Source organism: Salarias fasciatus, chromosome 22 (genome assembly GCF_902148845.1).
Source record: "Salarias fasciatus chromosome 22, fSalaFa1.1, whole genome shotgun sequence".
Lineage (NCBI taxonomy): Eukaryota > Metazoa > Chordata > Actinopteri > Blenniiformes > Blenniidae > Salarias > Salarias fasciatus.
This window is the reverse complement of record NC_043765.1, coordinates 22229510-22250461: the sequence shown is the minus strand read 5'-3', so window position 1 is coordinate 22250461 and position 20952 is coordinate 22229510. Positions and strand designations below refer to the sequence as shown.

Sequence of the window (20952 nt, the reverse complement as noted above, 5' to 3'; positions counted from 1 at the left end):
CAAAGTATTCAGAGCTGTTAGTTAATTCAAGTTTTTTTTAGTGCATTTAAATGCAGTTAATAAACAGAAAAATAATTTGAAAAATGTATCTTTAAGAAGACAATCCAAGAGAGATAAACTGGCAAATTTAACGCAATGAACGATCTCGTGCTGAGATTTCAGCTCTGAAACGTCCCTGGATGTTTTTTTGGCACCTGCATCAATGTAAGACTGAAGGATTTAGTAGAAAAATGAAGGAATGAGGTGTCGGTGCTGCAGGTGCAGCTGGATGTGTCTGCGTTCATCGTCGTGCAGATTAGCGCTCCGTGTGCAGCGTAACCACCAGCATCCCCCAGCACTTCTTTTTCCACTTGGGTTTCATGGATTAACATTTGGGTATGTGCATTTTGCTGGGTTTAGAGTGGACGTCAAGGGATTATTTCGTGTGTGTGTGTGTGTGTGTGTGGGTTGTTTCCCTGTTGGGCAGATCCAGTGGAGAATGAGGTTTGTTATTGAGCTCCACAGTGCAGAAATCAGCAGTGCATGAATGAGAAAAATAATCCAAAGTTTACTCTTTCTTTGGTAAACTTGTCGCATTAAAGGCGAGTTTGTGTCTGAATTTTCAGGTTGATTTTTTATTTTATTTATTTTTTCCCTGCTGCAGTTTGAGGCTTCTCAGAAATTCTGGAAGTTTATTTGCCGACCTGCGAGTGCTGAAGCAGATAAATCTCACAGTCACCAGCTCCAGCATCTGCCCCAGCTGTTCAGCCATAAATCCTCATTTCTTCAGGCTTATAAAGTTGTGTGAAATAATTTTTTGACAGCGGATTGTGCTTTTTAACAACAACTTGTATTTTTTTTTTCTCGTTTGCGTACTTAGTTTTAGAGTCACAACATGAGAAAAGTGTTCCTGAAGCCTTGCTTGCAGACTGAAAGGTCTCATTTGACAGTGAACAAACGAGTTATTCGCTGTTTCTCAGAGGATTGATAGAAAATACACGACAAACTGGAATCATAATGCTATAATTGTATTAAAAAACAAGATGAAAATGGTAAATATCAAAATTTAAGTAACATAATAATTGGGGATGGGACTTCAACGCAGTAATCTTGTTTGATTAATCGCAGAAAATATGATTCACAAAGGAAAGACGATGTTTTGTAAAGATATTTCTTGAACACGTCTCTATATCTTTGTTTTTCTGCGTTCAGGTGAGGAAACTAAAGGGGTCGGACGAGCACCTGAGTGTGGATCGAGCGGCGGGAGGCCAGGAGGTGCTGGTGAGTGAGCGAGCGATACACAAACAGTCGGACTCACAGTTCCACCTTCAGAAGTGTGAAATTACACAGATGAGGGAAAAACTCCTGCTGTGGAAACGTCTTTACAAAGCCGGCTCCACTCGGCAGAGTCGCTCTTTCGCGTGCTTTTACATAAATAAGCACCAAAAGCCTCGTTATTGCCGGCTCGCTTATTCAACACGTAGCTCCTTCAGCACTCCGAAATGCTTCACAGCTGGAGTGAGGAAGACGTCCAATTACTCTGCCGGGCCGTGATGAGGAAAGCAATCAGAGAATGAGGGAAAATTGGATAAGCAAGAAAAAGTGGGATGATGAATCTGTCTCTCTTTATCCTATTGCCCCTGAGTGGCCGTTTTGTTCCTGTTGGGTGGCTTTGGGGCATTTCCCCGGCAGCAGCTGTTATTACTGTAGCCACCGCTGAAGTCTAATCCTTCCTGAGCCGCGCTGTCTGCCTCGCCGATCGCTATCGCAGCCACTCCGCCGATGAGGCGGCCGGCAGCCGAGGCCCGGCTACATCTCCGATAACACGCCCCGGCGGCAGAAAAGCTGTAGCGGGATTTATTTATTACCAACGAATGAGAGGAGCAGGGATTCATTTTCCGTGCGAGTCTTCATAAGGAACGGCGTTAAAAAGAGCTGATGCATTTCCTGCTGGTCACCAATTCAGGTGGAGTGAAAGTCGGCTTTGATTTCAAATGAGACAAAGTGAGGAGGTCAAACATGAGGGAGATTTGTGTTTGTGCCTTCGTTCTCGGTGCAGATTGCACAAAATATGAGGCGTGGAAATACAGAAGAGTACAGTGTTGTTATGTCTCCTCTTTTTAAAGCTTTCTTTATTATTTGTTGCATTTTAAGCTCAGAATAGGTTTATGCTGCCACATTCACAGCTTCCATTATAACGCTGCAGAAGAAAGCGCTGCCCTAAATCGAGCCGATAGCTCTTTGAAGAGCGGACGTGCTCACTCGGCGTGCACGCCGGGGATCTCTGTGCGGTCTGAGAGTTTGACCTTGTTCTGTGTGCCGCCACCGGCCAATCGGAGGTCACAGCTGGAGAACTCGGCGAGCCGCTCTCCCCTTTTCAGCCACAGCTGAGCCCCGCGTGGAGCTCGCTGCACTCTGGAAATTCAAGCCTCTCATTATCACAGTTCAACACATCGAAGCCATACAAACCAGGAAGAGATGGAAGATAGTGTGATGATTCGGATTCGGCGTTCAGTCTGCCTTTGCTTGTGGAGTTTGCGTGTTCTTTTTACTCTTAAAACCTGCGTTTGAGGCGAATTGTAACTAAATTTCCTTTAGGTATAAATGTGTGATTGCCAGTCTGTGTGTTTGCTCCAGGCTGGACTTGGTGTCACATTCAGGGTGTGTCCTATTTTCTCCAGACGCCCTTTGACCCTGAATTCAATGAAGCAGCAGAAAGTTGGAAAAGTAACAGTAAAATGAAGACCACTGAGTTAAACTACAGTAGAATGCATCATTATCCAGTGAGGACATTTAAAACTACATTTACATTCATCTGATCAAGCCGCGTGAAGCACGTCTGACATGTTTTATGCACGATGATGGATCCCGGCCGTCGTTTGTTTCTGTGATTCGCTCCCGTTCGTCTCCCGCGCCGACGCGTCGCGGTGTGATTCGGCGAACGCTGCTGGGTCTCCTCGCCGCCGCGCGCCGGCTGTGGGCTTTCCGCAGGTGGAGATAGAGGCGAGGCGCGGCGCGGCTCATCCGGGCAGAAAACACAGCTGCACTTTATCAAGCTGATTAGCAGCGTGATAAATCCGCCTGTGAGAGCTCCGCTGGCTGCGTCGCCATCAAGCGAGATACTCCACACACACACACACTGAACTGAACTGAACTCAGCTCAACTCAACTCCTGACAGGAAGAAGAGGAAACGGGGAAACTTTGGACTTTGAGCTGCACCCGTCACGTTGTTTCTGCTTGACTAGAAACTTGCAGACGCCAGCGTGCAAAACACACACAGCCTACGTCTAACTGCAGACAAATTAGGGTCCTAATGCTTCCTAATAATAACCTTTAAAGCCTTGTGTTGTATTGTCACCTGCTGATTTTACAGTAACGGATGTGTGTGTGTGTGTGTGTGTGTGTGTCCCACACACTGTTAGAAGTCCTCTAATGAACGTCATTACCGAGCAGCTAATTGTGTGTAATTAGGGACGGAGAAAAATGACAGGCCAGCAGTTGACCATTGAACGGCCCACGCTGCCTCGCTCGGGGCCGAGTCCGCCAACGGTCCCGAGGCGGCAGAGCACCTGTGATGCTGGGATTTCTTCACCCTGAGTACAGACGCACAGGGAGTGATTTCAGGAGATTTTCAGGTGTTCTTATTCTTGAAAAACATTGTTTATGAGTAAAGTCAGCTTTAAACTTTTAGATTAAACTTAAATAAAAGAATAAGTGACCAGTTTAACATGTATCTGTGCTGGTACAGTGGTTTAATGGTTAGCACTCTGATGGTGTTCCAGTCCAGGCTCTTTCTGTAGAGTTTGCATGTTGTTCCTTGTGCTTGTCTCAGATTTTCATGTCTGTCTGTGTGTGAACGCATAAATGTTTGACTTACTTCAATGGTATACAAATTTTATAGAAGTGTTTTTGACATAAATGGCTCTGCTTTTACTGAAGAAAAGAACATGGATATTTTTGGCAGCTGTAATTGTGTGGTTTGTGTTTTATCAGGGTTCTCCGGCTCCTTATTTCTGCTTTTCAGACTCAGGTTGTCTGTACATGATCTGCAGAGATTGTTTGAAATGTTCTGATGCTGACTCACATTCTATATTTTGAAGTTTCTAGTCCTACAGATGTGAATGAGTACAGTTCAGAGGCGCTGTAGTCGACACACGGTTCAACATTCATGAATTGTGAAAATATTAAAGAACGATCGATGGTAAAAATCCACTTGTGATGAGTGATCCTGCACCTCAGCGTGTTTGATCGGCAGCTGAGTCCCATTCTTCATGGAGACTCCAGAAACCAAGGCAGCATAATAGCGAACGTCTCCTCTCCGCTTGTAATGAATACTTCTCCTGCATGTCATCTCCGCCTCGCGTCTCCCTTTCATCGCCTGATTCTCTTTCTTTCCGTTTCCATGTTTTTTTTGTTTTTTTTTTTAATACTCAGCGATTCGGAAACGCTGCCAGTTTTGGAGGACAAAACCTCCCAGCGTCTGTCAGTTCATGTTTCTGAATCACTGTGGGGGATTTTTTTTATTTCCCCCCCCCCCCCCCCCCCCCCCCCCCCCCCCCCCCCGACTTACTCGTGGCTGGTGGCTTAGCAACGTACAATACAACAGTGTTCTCTCCTGTAAGCTGATTATTTTCAGTTTAAAGTGATTAAACAAAGACCGACTCTCCAGAACTCCCTCTGTTTGTGGTTCGGATGCATCTGATCAGACGGGAAACTCCCCTCTGTGGTCACATCGCTCCCATTTCAGACCAAACCTGCCGCTTCTCTCGATTTCTCTCAAAGCGACAAAACGCTGTTCCCTACTCGTGTGTGTGAGACGGCATTTTAAGTTTGACCTCTTGCTTTTTTGTTGCTGAGTGGGCAGCATGGCTGTGAGCCCAGGGCCGGTTGTTTCTCCCTCAGCGACGGACGCTGTGGGGTGAAGGTTGTTTATTTGTTTTATATCGGTGAATTTTTATGGAGAGCGAGAGAGGGAGAGGGAGGGAGGGGTCGGATCCTGCTGCCTGTGCGAGCACGGAGGTCAGCGAACTGAGGAGACGAGAGTCGCAGAGGGGAAGCGAGCGAGGCATCAAAGTGAAAGATGCAATGTGACTTTGGCGCAGGGAGCAGCAAAAGGATGTTTCTACCGTTTCTATTAAACTCGGCGGGAGCATAAACTCGGCCGAGCATAGGTGGAGTTCTACTCTATACTACTGCCACAAACACGTCCACTCATCTTCCATTCCATAAATAATGTGTATTTGTAGCTTTCCCACACCGATTGGAGATGAAAACATTGTTATGTAAGTCTGTAAGTGTAGTTTGGGTAAAGCCCGGTTTGTCTGTTGCGATGTTCACCAGGTGCAGTCGATCCCACTTCATCCACCGAGGAGTGGAAGAGTCGCCTTTATGTCCCTCCGGGGCAGCCGTACCCATGCATGTCTAATCTCCATGTGGAGCACGCAGGGACGCCGTCACTGACCCGGACTGATCTCACGCTGTCAAAACATCACTATTACGACCAAAAGACCCTTTTCACGTGACGTCAGTCGACTTTTGTTTGGGAGAGAAGCAGAGTTACAGGCAAATCTGCTAATATACTATGAAATCATGAATTGATCCCATTAATCCCGTGTTGTTGGGTGATTTTTCAAACAGCTGTTCTGTTTAAACATTTATTCATTACAGACAAAGAAAACGGCGTATTGGTGTGGGGTGATTTGTGATTTAATGTTGAGAATGGTGAACGGAGGGATTGCGGTTAATCTCACAGCTGAAACAAGCAGATACAAAGAGAATGTATTGAGGTGAATAATGAGTCACATTTATCAGCGAGAGAAGCTGCAGTTTTGTCAATATCCTCCAAAGTTGTAGCTCAAAGGAAGTCGTTCATTGACACAGTGTTAAAAGGCTACAGGATGGATGTTTTTTTAAAACAGTAACAACAGATTAAACAGAGGAAATATGTAAAGCAGAGTCCAAAATTAAGATTTAGCACTGTCTAATTATGATATATTTGATTTTAATTTGATTGAATTTGATTTTTATGTTATATGAAGCACAGTCATTTCCTGACGATGATCAATATCAAACATACACCAGAAATACAGTTTCACACACGCTCAGTCTCACTCACTGGGAGCTGTTTTCACCAGTTATTTTCTCTCGTCGGCGTACAGATTAATCTTAACCGGCTCGGACGCCTTGCTCAATCATGTGTGTACACTGTACTGTTACATAAAGCTGAAATACATAACGAAGTAGTTCAGTATTTAAGCGTTTCTGAGTATAAGATGAATCTGAAGATGAGACACTCTTCATGAAATAAGTGACCAGATTTGGTAATTTGTGCTTTACTTTCTGTTTTTTTAATTGAGACAGATGTTATTCGTATAGAATTTCCTTTGTTGCATATCTTTGGACCCTTTACTTCAGCAATACGGCATCAGTGCTGTCTCTTTAATCTGTTTCACTCTGCTTTTTTAGCCACACGTTGTTTCTGTATGAGAGAAACGCTCAATAATGGATTGGGAGCGTCTTTTTGGTCAGTTTTATTCCATTTTGCAAGAGCATTGATTAGAATTGACTTGAAGGATTGAAATATCCTTCACTATCACCTTCAGTGAAAATATTCCACTTTAATGTGCATATATTATGAAGGGTTAAAGGTCTCCTGTGTTGAATGCGCAACATATTTGCTGTCTGATCTGAATACAGATGCAGAAAATAACAAAACCAGATGCACACTCCTCATTATACAAACCCTGCTTTTGTCTCAGTGAGCTATTAGAGCATGATTTCACTTTATTCTTGTGTTATTTATTTATTTATTTATTTATTTTAAAATCTCCTCTCAGTTAAGCCAGCGAATCACAAAGGGGGGGTTACCTGTGAATAAATTCCCACTGGGCTGTCTCCCCCTCCTCCAGGGATACTCCTCCTCCTCCTCCTCCTCCGGTCGGACCCGTAGTTTCTCCCTCCTCCCCCACCTCACCCCGTCCTCGTCCCCGGGTTCCCAGCGGCACCTGAGCCACGCGGCCTCGCCCGGCAACATCGTCACCATCACTCACCACAAATCTCCAGCGGCAGCTCGGCGGGCCAGGAGTCAGTACCCAGGACGGCTGCTGGAGGTCAAAGAGGTGGGTGGCCAAGCCGCGGCAGCACTGCAGACCGCTTTCCACACTCCCAGTTCAAAACACACTGCTGGATCTGTTTTTTCAGCTCCTTTGCTTACTTTTTATGAGCTGGAAGCGAAGGAACACGAGGCGGATCTCTTTGTTCTCGTCTTTGAGATCAGTATCGGAGGTGGTAGCGCTGTAATAGCTGATATTTGCAAATCCAAATTTAACGGCGCGCTAATCAGATTGATTTCACTGCCAGGAATGGGAAAAAAAAAAAATCCATAATACCTCAGAAATAACTTGAGTGAGGAGTGAGCCAGGAAGTGTTCTGGCTTCATCCTGCAGTCTGAAATCTGAACTTAAATCATCTCATTGTGGATGAGTCCATGGTGCAGTCTGCCTGTTTTAGATCCAGGCATGAGGAGATAAATACTGTTTCTGATTGGCTTTAAAATGTCAAGAGTTGAAAACTTTCCCACTGCGGTCTCTGACTGTCACCTGGCCATCGATTTGCATCTCTGTAGCTGAGCAATCAATAATAATGCCTACTTTGCATCTTTAATTTTAGAAAGTCATTATGCAAACATGATTTTGCAGCCCGATTCACAGCTAAAGCAATACCCCATCCCTCTGAGTGCTCTTCCTTTCCTTCAGAGTCGCAGCGTTGTTGAGCTGTTCGTAGTAATTAAAACATATTTCTGCCAGTCTTATCAGTGGAAATGGTCCCATCAGGCCAATTCCTTTCCTTTATTTTATCAGCTGTAGTTTAAAGCAACCAGTGTGGATCATTATGACTTTAAGGCACAAAAAAGAGAATTCATGACGTGTTTTTATCCCATTTTCACTATGGGACTCACACAACAGACTAAATACTTTGTATATATTTTGTATTTCTGTTGTTAGTTACATCTCTCAATAGTCTTTTAGGAGAAGTTGTTGCGGAGCTGATATCTGAAGCCGATCGATGGGGGCCGGTCCTTCCTGACCGTTTGGCCCAAACAAAGCTGCGTTCTGCCGCGTGGCCTTTGCCTTCCGGAGCGTTTGTGCTGGTCTCAGGTGGGGCGGCGGTGGTGCAGTGAGTTCAGCAGATATTTCTGGCTCCCTGGCAGTCCCGATGCCGGCTGCGGCGTGCCCGCTCTTTCCTGGGAAGCTCGGCCTCGTCGGCACTTTTCGATTCGCGCGTCGGGGCCGATTAACATGTCCGCCCGCGTTGCGGCGTCGTGTGATCGGCGCGGGACGTGTTAAAGTGTCAGTGTGCACAAAGAAGACGGTGAAAAATGACAGGAGAGCGAGTTTCCACTCGTGTGTACGCTACATTTAATCCATCAGGGACGCCCCGCTAATCCCTGAACGTCTCCAGCGCGCAGTGAGATCGTACATTTCACCACTTTCGTCTTTATTTTCACGCCAGTTTGGATTTAAAAACCTGCAAGCACATTGTGAGTTAATTAAGAAAAAAACAAAAAAAAAAAGGAAAATTTTCAATCAAGTTGCGACTGAGCTTGGAGTTGGAATCCTCTTTAATTCGCTCTGCGGCCGACCCGTCACTTCTGGTTACCGCCGCCGCCTCATGTGTAACATCTGCATCCAGGCACAGCAGCCACTCGCCGCTCTGTGCTCATCTGCCACCAGAAGATGGTGTTTTTATTTCTCCCCCCCGTCGCTTCCTAATAGTCTGTCTTGCAGTTATTCCAGAGTGATTAACTGCTCGGGACCGAGCCTGAGGTTGGGTCTGCTCAGTGAAAATGATGAAGACATGATGGAGACATGATCGTGTGCTCGGCTGGCAAACCGTGCGGGTTTTTTTTTTTTTTTTTTTTGTTTACAGACGAAATGTTCCCCTCGGATGGAATGGTTGCCGGGCAGCTGCGCGTCAGGCGCTGCTACATTATGGAGATAAGATGACTTCGCAGTTAGGAAGGAAGGAGGAACCCGGACAAGGAGGGACGAGAGGCTCTCTAAATGTAAAATGCCTCAGGCCGTGTAAACTGTTTCACCGCAGAGGGGAGGAAAACAGGGAAGAGGTCATCATGGAAAGTGTTGTTTGAGAGCTGCACAATACTTCCTTACATGTTTTTGTCCTTGAGCTGGAAGAACCAAACTATTTCCTTTATTATCTGAGTTTTTTTTTTTCATCTCCTTCCACATTTTTCACTCATAAACTGCTTAAACAAGCAACTTTTTTTTTTTTATTCTCAACAAAGGATCAAGTAACTGCGTTGATGTGGAAGTTCCTGAAAGTTCCGCCAGACTGCTCGTCTCCTCGGTGTCTCTGCACAGTTTAGATCCGATTTATTTCTCACCGCCTCAAACCTTTTCTGTTCTAATCAGGTCAGACTGAATGAGTGTCATCGGGAGGACGCCGGCTTGTCTTCGCTCAGCATTTCTCTCAGTTTTATCTTTAAATATTCAGCTTTCTCCTAATGTTTGCGTGTCAACTCTGTTATTCGGTGTTGTGGTTCTGTCAGGTAAAAAGTGACTCTGATACCATCACACAGCTTCACGCAGTTTAGATAAAGATTTGAAGATATAGAAGAGCCTTAATCTTTATCAGTTATGTGCCAGACTCACATGTGCCATATTTTTATTTTAATTTAGTCACATCTTGTTTTATTTGTGACTGATGCTTGCTGGCGAACAGACTCCCTTCTTTCAGATATTAGGACTTGTAGAAGAGCATGAATTGAAATTGAAATGAAATTTCTGCTTCATCCACCTCTGCACTACCAGGAATCACTTCTGCCCAAGTGGAATCGAGTTTTCATCGTTTACCTGCAGGTTTTTCTCTTCCTTTGTTTCAATGCGCTAAAATAACTTAACTGCTGTTCCTGATCTGTCCACCAGGGGTTGCACTGCTTCAGTCGCCCTTATTTAACTCTCTTTATCTTCGAAGCAACTTCTCGGTATTTCTGCCAATCTGACCACTTTTAGCTGAGAAGGAAAACAAACGGATGGGATCTGCACACTTTGGCGAACCACCGATCAGCCGAACGCCGCATTGAGCAGCGTTTACATCCCTGCTGCTCCCTCTGAGCGTCGGTCTGACGACACGCTCGGAGGAGAATCAATATTTCATACGGCGCTCTTCCTTTCATGCCTCCGCTGCTCGCCGGCTGCTCTCACGTTGCTAAATTCCCCCCTGTCCAGACCAAACCGCACGCCGACAGTCCCTCCGCTAAATTCACTCCGAGACGGGAAGGGAGCAACTGGTGATCAGTCGAGTGGAGAGTAATTTCCCAGCTCCCCTCTCCTCGAGTGAACCGGGGACGGTTTGGGTAAATAATGAGCAGATGGTGTGATCGTTAAGGAAAACAAACACTCGGGTTTGCTCCGCAGACGGAGAACGAGGCCCCTCCGTGCGCCGTGATTCATCTTGCGGTCGGCTTCCTCTTTCTCTCTCTCTCTTGGCTCCGTGAGAAGTGGGCTGCCGTGACCCGATTCCTCACTGCCGTCGTTTAGCTCCTCTCTTCACGTCTCTGCTCCCTCCTCGCGCCTGTTTCTTTCATTCCTAACAGGCCAGTGATTCTCTCTGAAGTGTTTGGCACGGGGCCGGAGGATGCTGAAACCTTCCTGCTCTGCTTTGTGATTTATACACAGCTGTGCACGGCCGAGACCGAAAAGGCTGCCGCCTGTTGACTACGTAGTGTGTTTGTGGTCTGACGGCTCTGTCCGGGATGCTACGCTGGAGATGTCTGCAGGATTTGCAGAAAATCGCTAATATTGGTAATTTTTTTGAGGTATTTCTAATATTCTGAGACCCTCAATCAACATACCATAATATGAGGCCATGCATGGACAGCCTGTTTATGTTCCAATGCATAAAACGATCAAGATTCCAGCGCTATGAGCGTTCTACGCTGCGATTCCACCCAGATATCAGTCGGGTCTTCCTGTGGACGCTCGGGTCTTTGTCACACTGTCACCTTCCATCCGTCCGTCCATCCATGCGTGCATCTGTCTCCTCGCCGGACGTGTGACGGTGGGAGTCAGGCCGCATAACCGTCTCTGTCCCGGCCAGCTTGTCACAGCCGACAGACGTGGCCTTGTCAAACGCCTCCGTTCTCAGCAGCGGCAGCAGCAGCAGCAGCGGCACCGCTGGGCAGAGCCGGCTCGCCGGGGTTAGGCTATTTCTGGAAGCGTCGCTGGCCATGTTGGCTCCAGAGATCTTGATCTGTCTGTGTGTGTGTCTGCCTGCCTGGGTGTGTGTGTGTGTGCATGCATGTTCCCTTTATTTCTACGTCTGGCTTACTTGAAAACCAAAATCGAATGTTCAGTGCTTTGATGTGTTCTGTCGATAGTTATTTGTTGTGGAATTGAGGATCAAACGCTGTTAGATTTGAATATGTGGTGTGCCGTACAGATGTGTGTGTGTGTGTGTGTGTGTGTGTGTGTGTGTGTGTGTGTGTGTGTGTGTGTGTGTGTGTGTGTGTGTGTGTGTCCATTCTAATGTTGCTTGATGGTAGCTCACTTTTCTTTTTCTTTGTCTCATATTATTTTCTTTTCGTTTGTTCTCATGAATGATTCATTGTCGGGACACCTTGTAGGAACCATGATGCAGTGGATGCTGTTAACATAATATCTTCTAGTAATGTAATAAATGAAGCAGTAACAGAAATTATCAATGAAATATTCAAAAAAGAAAAATCAACCACATCATAATTAAATAATAATGGATAATTACTTTATCCATCATACTTATTTCTGACAAGCAAACTGCACAACACTGCAAAAAGCATTTTATTTCCAGACGTGCAGTTGTATTTATGTTTTATCACTTTATTTAAGTTAATTACTATTTTTATGAGGATTTGCGTATTTTTTAATTTATTTTTGTCTTTTTTTCCATTTCCATTTCCTTTTATATGTGATTTCCAACCATGCATCTGCATTTTTTAACATTACTTCAGTATTATAATAAATATAATAAGATATTAAATTATTGGCTAAACCTTATTACACTTTTTAGTCAGAGTGCAGCGTATTGGCTGTAATTATTATATGATTTGCTGTTTTTGCAAAAATAGCCGTGACGCACTTGAAGTTTTTAATTGCCAGCTGCATGGGGGTCTCGCAGTGAGAACACACACAGTGGAGTTTGCATGTTCTCTCTCTCTGGGTTTTCTTCAGGCACACCTCTGTTTGGGGCTAACTGTTGACTCTAGTGCCTGTGGAAGTGTGTGTGACTGTGTGTTTGCCCCGTGATGGGCCGGAGCTGGATGTGTGGAGCTGTCCCGGTCGTGTCCTCCTGCCTTCAGCTGTCCTCATCTGGGATCGGCTCCAGCTCCCTGCGCTGGATCGACGACGGACGGATTTAACATAATACGACCGTTATCCTTCCCTCTGTCCAAACTGCTGTAGTTCCTTCACCCCTCAGACCTCATATCTTTGGTTATATCCTCCTCGGCTTTAAATTACTCCCTTATCCCCACTTCATTTTAGCTTTTCATTTCATATTGATGTCTCTCATCGCAGCGAGCGCCGTTTTCATCCTCCCACCGAAGGCCCTTTTTAATGTTTGCCTAAAAATGTCACGTTATGTTTGCATCAATAAAGACTTCAGCAGTTTTCCCTCAACACCATAAAGCCCAGTGAGCCGTGTTATTTTTGAACATGGTATGATTTTCTTTTTTTTTTTTCTTCTTCTTTTTTGAGTTACTTAAGGTTGCATAGCAACACATTTGCTGTGAAACTTGCTGCGCCTCCCGCTACAGCGCTCCCCCACTTCACAGTGGATCAACCCTGAGGCAGGTACCGGTTTTTGGCATTATTAGTGCGGCACAGATGCAGTTATACTTCTAGATGTCAACTTTTATGCTATTTTGAGTTGTGCCAAGCGTTCATATTAGCTCTAACCTTAATTGGTGTGTAGCTACATGCTCCAGTGAAGCAATGGAAGTCTCCTCATGGGGAGGGATGGCCATAAGAACAGTTTCCCTCATCATGAAGACTCAGTTTGAATTCAGGTCAGGGGGAATGTCTATTTAGAAATAAGGTTAAGGAAATGTTGTTGTTTTGGCCAGACGTCTTGTGTTTTCTAAAGATGATACGTCTCAGAGAGCCTCTGTTGCTCAAACTCTTTCCTAAATGGTATCTGTGATCTGTTTTCAAGATGAGCAATCTATCAAAACATCATATTTCATGTTGTATTCACACCAGAAAACAGCTGCAGCCCGCTGCCTCTCTGCGTGATACTCCACACTCCTTTAGTCCAATGTCTGTGTGCGCTAACAGAAATGTTTTCCTTGTTTACTATAGTGAACCAGTATCTTTAATTTTCCCTACAAATGCACATATTTTCAAATTGAGCACATTTAGTCACCATATCTTAATCTGGAGATTGTTATTCCTCATTATATTACAAATTATTACGTAGTTCTGTGTGATAATGGTTGGTTAGTGGCTAACGCCTCACAGTGACATGATCCCCGTCTGTCTTTTTGTCCCGGGTGCTCATGTTTCCCCCCATTCGTCCAGAACAACATGTAATCGGGGTTATTTGGCGGCTCCAAACTGCCCCTTTGTGTTTGTGCTGTGATGGACCGGCGGCTGTCCCGGGTGGAGCCGGCTCGCTGTGATGGAGAACACAGAAGATGAATGGATGAAATTGTTTAACACAGCCGAGAGACACACTGTCCTGACCTGTAAAACAACTCCGTGTCGAACAGCAGATGAGGAAGTCCTGACCTCTTTCAGGCAATGTGGAAACAATCAGAGAATCTATTTATAATACAGCATCTCAAACATGAATTTGAACTCCGTCTGCCTGAGTCCTTCAGCAATGAACTTGAGGGAAAGGTTGAATGGTTGCACACGCCTTTTTTTTTAAAAAAAAAAAAAAACCAAATCCCTTCACTCGAGTGTGTCGGCGTGTGTAACCCCCAATGCGACAGCCTTTCCAAATAAAGCTCGGCGTGCGGATGCAAGCCGACAGCTGTGCCGCCGAGGCGCGCGTGTGTGTGTGCAGGACCGGTGTTTGTGAAGCCGTACAATATTAATGAGTACAACATTTCCAGGCTGATAAACAACCCAGATTCATTAGCCCGGAGAGGAGCTTATTACCTCCGGCTGGAAGTGACTGTTGTCTGCGTCTCTTCGGTGAGGCTTTGAGCCTGCGATAGGTGAGTCACACAGAAATCTTCACAGCGAGATCTGTGTCTGTGTGAGACGAACTTTTCTGGTTTGAAAAGTTTTTGCAATTTCTTTTTCTTCTTCTTCTTCTTCTTCTTTTTTTTTTTGGCTCCATCATCTCGGAGCAGATGGTCGTGTGGATCAGTTGTTGCCTGTAGGTGATAAAAAAAAAAAAAGAGAGATAATATGAAACTGTGTCACTACCTACACACTTGTAGAGCTGTGTTATTGTGTGAGAGGGTGTAAGATGTGATATCGCATTCATTCTTGCTGCTTTCAAGCCTGAAACGCCATTTCTCGTGGTGTTAAATAACATAATATTGGTTGTAAAAGAGAATATCCTAAATTCAAACCCAGTGGGGGCCTTTCTGTGTGCACTTTACATGTTTTTTCCCTGCATTTGAGATGAATCGGTGGCTCTAAATTGCTTCTTTGATTGAATGCAAGTGTGTGTGAGTCTCTGTCGCTGTGTGTTTGCCCAGTAATGTGGAGATGATCTGTCCAGGGCGTACTCAGCCCTCACCTGCAGTCATCAGGGATCAAAGAAGATGGATAGATGGAACATAATACGACCATTCATCCCTCGCTCCGTCCAAACACAGGCTTGCAGGGTGACAGGACCCCGTAGTTCATAGGCAGAAGCTCCAAACTGTGTTGACTCGCGTCACTGGCCAATTCAAATCGCATTGTAAACATAGACAGATATTATATCATTATGAAGGAAAGCCACAGTTTGCTCATGCACGCCGCCGATCTTCCACAGGTGATGTCTCAGGCGGAGGGCCAGCAGAAGAACCTGGTCCAGTCCATTGACTCCCTGCCCACCCGGGGCCCGCTGTCCTGCCTGGACCAGGACCTGCTGCTGCTCAAGGCCACGTCGGCCGCCACGCTCAGCTGCCTGGGAGAGTGCCTGAACATCCTGCAGCAGACCCAGAGCCGCAGCCAGGCGCCGCCTCAGTCCCACGCCTCCTCCCAGCGCAACCACGCCGCCCACGGAGCGCCCTCCGGTGAGTCCGCCCCGGGCCCCGTTCCAGTGCTGCTACTGGAGCCCCCGACCCCCCCGTCCCCCCCACACTCCCTGTTCTTTCAGGCCCCGCCTCCAGAGCCCGCCTCCGACAGCAAGGCCCCGCTGGGGCCGCTAGACTGTGGCTCGTGTCCGTGCCTGATGGGGACCATGAACTTGAATGTTTGCAGTAAATGTTGCTGAATGTTGCACTTTGGTGTTAAATGGTTTTATCTGTTCCATTTAAGTTTTTTTGTTTTGTTTTGTTTTGTTTTTTGCCATTGTTTGTAGTTGTTGTTTTGTGCTGTTTTTTTTTTTTTTTTTTTTTGCGTTGATCTCTGTCTCTTCAATGTCGTCGATTACATTGAAATGCCAATAGAATAATCCTGATAACTGCGCCGACTACAAGCATGAATGTGACGTGTGTATGAAAACTGAATTTTATTGGCAGACTTGTTTACGGGAGCCTTGAAAGCATTTCCGACTGTCAGCATGTAACGTGTGAGAAACAACAGGGTTTTACGCGTGAATGAGCGGATCTAAATACAGTGACTTATACTATGCACTCCTCAATCTCCTCAAAGGATTAAGTCTTTGCCAAAAGAATCCACACTGGTGCCTAAAATGTCAGACCTCTGCCATGTTTAACCCTCTCTGTGCCAGATCTCCATGGATCCAATAAAGTTGTTTCGATTTAAATCACTTGCAGCCAACGGGTGGTTCTATTGGCGTAACACCAGGGGAGAGGCTTAAGAAGCCGTTCTTAAAGTTGGAAGGTAGACACTGGATCCAGTGTGAGTGTGCCGAGATAAGGTGGAATCCATCAAACGCTGCAGACTAATCCTATTTTCCCAAGAAAAAGATGGTTTGTAATCCATTTATAGTCTACAGGTCGCTGTCGAACAACAGCACGATAAAAGATCGTTGCAGACGAGGAGGAGTGAGTGATTTAAAGCTAAAAATACTGCTGAGTAGCACAAAAAAACTAATTCTCCTGAAGGTTTGAAAGGTGGCTCTGAAAGATTTTTTGCTCGCTCATTCATATTCATGACAGTTCAGAGTGAATTACATTACAAACACGCACTCCTGTATGGTTAGAAAAGTTTTGTGAAACTTTGTCAAACTTCTTCCTGATTGATCATCCTTGTTGCTCTTTACAAAGTCGCAGTTTATTTAGTGATAATGATTTCTCGTATACGTGTTGCCTTGGAATCGCACCAGTCGTACAGAAAAGATGCTTCAACATCCACAGAAACATCAGTATCGTTCTCTGGAAGGTAACTGAGTTCACCTGTTTATCCCGACGCTTCCCTCCAGGCTCAATATGTTCGTCACGTCTCTGTAAAGCGAACCGAGAAGTTCAAAATCATGAGCACATCTTTACTTTCACCTCGGTTTATGGTTCTGTTTGCAGATGGCGTCCGTGCTTGTCTCTCATAACCTTTGGCTTTGTGTTTGTGCCTCTGATAAAATCGTCTCACTTTCTTCCTGCAACATATTCAGAGTTTCAGAAACTAGATGAACACACTCCACTGCAGCTTGCAGGGTTTGGTGACGGCTCGATCATCAGATTCAAATAAAGGACATATAAGAGAAACTGTTCTTTCATAGTTGGAAGTCATTTAGAAGACTCCAGCTTTGCTCCAGCACATCTGAACTTCACGAGTGGCTTCATATCAGGCTGTTAGCTGCTGATCTGAATGACCATACAGTTATTAAGCCAAATAAGAAGAAGAGAAGGTGAATACATTCCCCTCAAGACCAGAGAGATTTGTTTTCTCCAGCTGGCAGGAAGAAGAACGTTTTACAAGCTCAGAGGTCTTCTAAGGGTCTTTATACCATTTTCTGACCAATCACAAAATAGTATCCAAACACACAAGAATAAAGTTCTTTGCAGATGATGTGCTGACATCAAGCTGCAGAAAGGGGTCATTTCTTTTCTCACAATCCTTGAAGACAAAACCAGTTTCTCAGTTCGTTCTGGATGTTTAGAGACCTTCAAGTCTAGACTTTGTTAGGTTCAGTTTACACAACAATGGCTTCAGGTGAAAACTCCAACCTTTCACTTACTCGATTATAGCTGCTCTCTGAAAATGACACTTTCTGAACACTGCTTCCAGAGAGAAACACTTTCGTCAATAAGAGTGTTTGTTCTGCTCACTCTTTTCAGTTTAGCAACAAAGCGTACTTTTGAAACACCATCACCTGGCTCAATAGAGACACATTTCTCCAGGATGACAGATACTGAGTGAGCCTATACGGCGGAGAAAAGCTGAAAAGAGCTTCAGTGATTATATCTTACTAAAAGACAACAGTATTTCCAACATTTCTTGTATTTTGTCTGCATATACTGTATAACTTTTCTAAAATGAAAACATAAAAACTATTCCTAAGTCAAATCTGGATTAAAAACCACAATTTAGACACTTACTGGTGTTGTATTTATTATAACCGCTGAGAATCCAACTTGACGGCGCCCATACGTGTGAGCTGCAAAGTATTCAGAGCCATCGTTTCTGCCTTGCAGGTTCGTGGGTGCCTCTCTCCTTCTCTGGGTGGGGTTGGTTGGGCGGTTGGGTGGGTGGAGGGAGGATCTCATCCTGAAGTGGCCAGTTCCTCACGGTTTGTCGGTCTTCTCTTTGCGCCAGCAGTCACCCTGCCCTGTACCTGTTCGTCAGACAGGGGGTGGTGTGGAGTGGGACCGCCGGGCCGCAAGTACAAACCTCTTTCCTTCCGCTGCCTGGCTGATCAGTCCTGTGGGGGTCCAGCTGCTCCCTGCTTCCGGCATGTACCCCCCACGCCTCAGTGAGGAGTGTTCCGTCAGGGTCCCTCGGCTCTGCCGAGCGGCTCCCCGGCATGGGCAGCATCCTGGTTTGATGTCGCTGATAAAGGGAGGAGCTGGTTGGTCGGTTGGCTGGTTGAATGGTGTTGTTATGGGAAAGCGCTGTCACTGCATGGGCGGGTAGCTCTCCGCAGCGGGCCGAGCATGAGATCCGGAGTCCGGCTGGCATGTCGATGCCTGGCGGATCCTGAAACCAGAGCTACTTCTTCCAGTTGGCCTTTGCGATAATGAAATACTTTTCAACGTACCATGAAAAACCCGCCAGTCGAGAACCAGACAGCGTGTTATCAGCTGACGTCGGGGAGGATCTCCGCTGCTCGTCTGAGCTCTTTCTGGATTTCCCCCCTTTACCCCCGTCACCGCCACAAAGAGCCTGAAGCCCCACCCTCCCTCTGAGTCACCCACACCCAAACAGCATTTTCCTTTAAGGAAATCAACATCCATAAAGGAAATGAGCCCTCTCGCAGCTTTAATAAGCAATTTAAAGCAAGAGTTGCCCAAATTAACCCCAAATTTTAAACGAGAGGCAAACAGCATGTCTTTTATTTTTTTATTTTTTTGACTGAGAATGAAACAGGACGAGGAGAAGACGCAGAGTGACAGCCGGACGCGGCAGCGTTACAAAGTCAGCGTTGATGTCAAAGCCCAGAAATGGAAGATGAGAACCATTGGAAACCGTTGTGAACTGCATGAGTGTCTGTGTCTCCACTGTCTGATGCGGCGGCCGTCCGACTCACCTGCATGCCCTCATCCAATGGTCCCAACATGAACCTGCTCCCAGAGTACCTCTACTTCTGGCGCTTTACGGTGACATCTCAGCCAAAGGATCAGGCCTCAGGCCTCAGTCATGTGCAACGGGAAGTACGAGCTCAAACAAGCATTTTCAAGAATCTGGGTGGTATTAACAGAACAATGACACTTAAAAAAAACATTTTCTTTTATATTTTAGATAAATTAAAAACCAAAAAAAATTAAATAAAGGTACTCTTAAAATTTGAAATCCAATAGAGAGGATGTTTATTGGTCACATTTATGTTGTGTTTCTTTGGATTGGTTGAAAAAAACGAGTCAAATTAGCCTAGTTGTCTAAATTGTGTTGTGGGCTGATGATCAATGTGGTATTTTTACCAGCTGAGAACTAATTAAAAGCTAATGAAGTGCATAAAGGAGTCCAAACAACAGCAGGGACTCCTCCTTCGCAAACGTCTTGTATGATCTGGTGTAAATATACGGCGCTCCATCAGCGTCGGGGTCCAGATGGCAGCGCTCGAGCTTCCACACACTGACACGACTAACACAGAAATCACAGCAGAGTTTGTTTTTAACTTCATTTAAACCTGACAAATGTGAGCAAACCTTCAGATTCTGATCCATGGTTCTGGAATGCATCACATCCAGGGCCAGACCTGGATAGAACCATCTGAACCCATAATGTACAGAACCGATGCACATGTGGTCATCGTAAGGAAAAACTACAATAATTACTTTGGTAACACTTTACTTGAAGCACCCGGTATAACACATTATAAGTGTTTATAAGTTGTTATAAACACTCATAAAGGATCACAATGCTTTATAACTCACTATACAGCATAGGGTTAGGGTTAGGTCCTGGCATTGTGATCATCTATGAATGTTTATAACTATAGCTACACGTGTTATAATGGCATTATAATGCTTTATAAATGTACTTATAATGTGTTATACAGGGGGGGTTCAAATAAAGTGTTACCACAACTTTTTTCTTTAAAAGATGAACAAGAACAATGTGTAGAAAAAGCAATAAGGAAAAAACAGCAAGTAAGAACTAGAATTGTTTTGTTAAAAAAAAAATGTATCACTATGTTGAGGACGACTGCAGTGAGCTACAGATTCAAAATTTTCAAAGTCAAACCACAAATTTGCTTCATTCAAGGCAAAACTCCAGTTTATGTGCCATTTATTCAACAGGTTTCTTCTTGAATATTTAAAAAAAAAAAACAAGTTCTTGCCGTTTTTCTTTTGCACATGACTGAGTCTGTCAACCAGCTGATTTACAGCATCAACACTTTAACTACTTTCTGTGCCTTTCTTTCTTCTTCTTTTTTTTTTTCCACTCCTGAATCTGTGAGGAACCCATTAACATCTAAATATCTTGAAAATAATCCTTTTTTTTCCCCCTCCTAAAAACAATCCACCTCCCTTCAGTTCTCTCACGCCGTCGGGCAGAGCCTGCTGTCGGTGGACCAGGTTCACTCACACTTCTTCGCCTCCCGTCGCTCAGACCGACCGGCCGGCCGACCGGAGCCCCGGGGGCCTGGTTCAGCACATTTTGGTGCGGGCAGCTCCGCCCGGGGCCCACCGGCACGTCGACCTGTGTCAGCACGGCCGGCTCCTCGCTAATGGATATCAAAGAAGTGCCTCTCGGCGCTTTAGACTTCTAACCCAATCTGAGCGGAGACGAGCGAAGCCTCCATTAGCAGCTCTTTGAAATCAGAGCCGCAGCTGGAATATCAGTGCATGAGGAGATAATCAGATACTAGAAAACTCTGAATAAATTGGAGGGTAACTGATATTTTTTTATGTAAATGACATCATCTTAAAAGCAGGTATTGATTAGTCTATTTATACAGGTGCAGATTCAGGAAGCGGTTGGTCTGAGGAGGAGCTCTGCTTCCTCCCGAGTCTCACGCTTTCTCTGGTCTCAGTCCAGAGCGATCTCAGGGAATTTAATTAACTGTGTCTCATTATGCTGCAACTTTCGCCCCATAGATGAGATCGAAGTAAGTGTTTAATAGATACAGGCTATCTGCAGTCACTTTTTTTCCCTTCTAATTTGGCCTTTATGTTCAGGCTGAGTGTTCTCTGCTGTTTCACTGTCGTTTTCACAAAACCTAAAACATCAACCTGATTCTGATAT

At 45.1% G+C, this 20952-nt stretch overlaps 1 protein-coding gene across 2 annotated transcripts in view; it reads left to right on the top strand.

Moving 5' to 3' along the window:
- Positions 1-20952, top strand: part of osbpl10a (oxysterol binding protein-like 10a) — a 68048-nt gene that overhangs the window by 23959 nt on the left and 23137 nt on the right. The window contains exons 4-6 of one of the 2 annotated variants that reach the window (XM_030121249.1): positions 1192-1260; positions 6889-7098; positions 14972-15215. In XM_030121249.1, the coding sequence (XP_029977109.1) occupies positions 1192-1260; positions 6889-7098; positions 14972-15215 (523 nt within the window). The remainder of the gene's footprint in view (positions 1-1191; positions 1261-6888; positions 7099-14971; positions 15216-20952) is intronic. The other variant, XM_030121250.1, reaches the window with a different exon arrangement.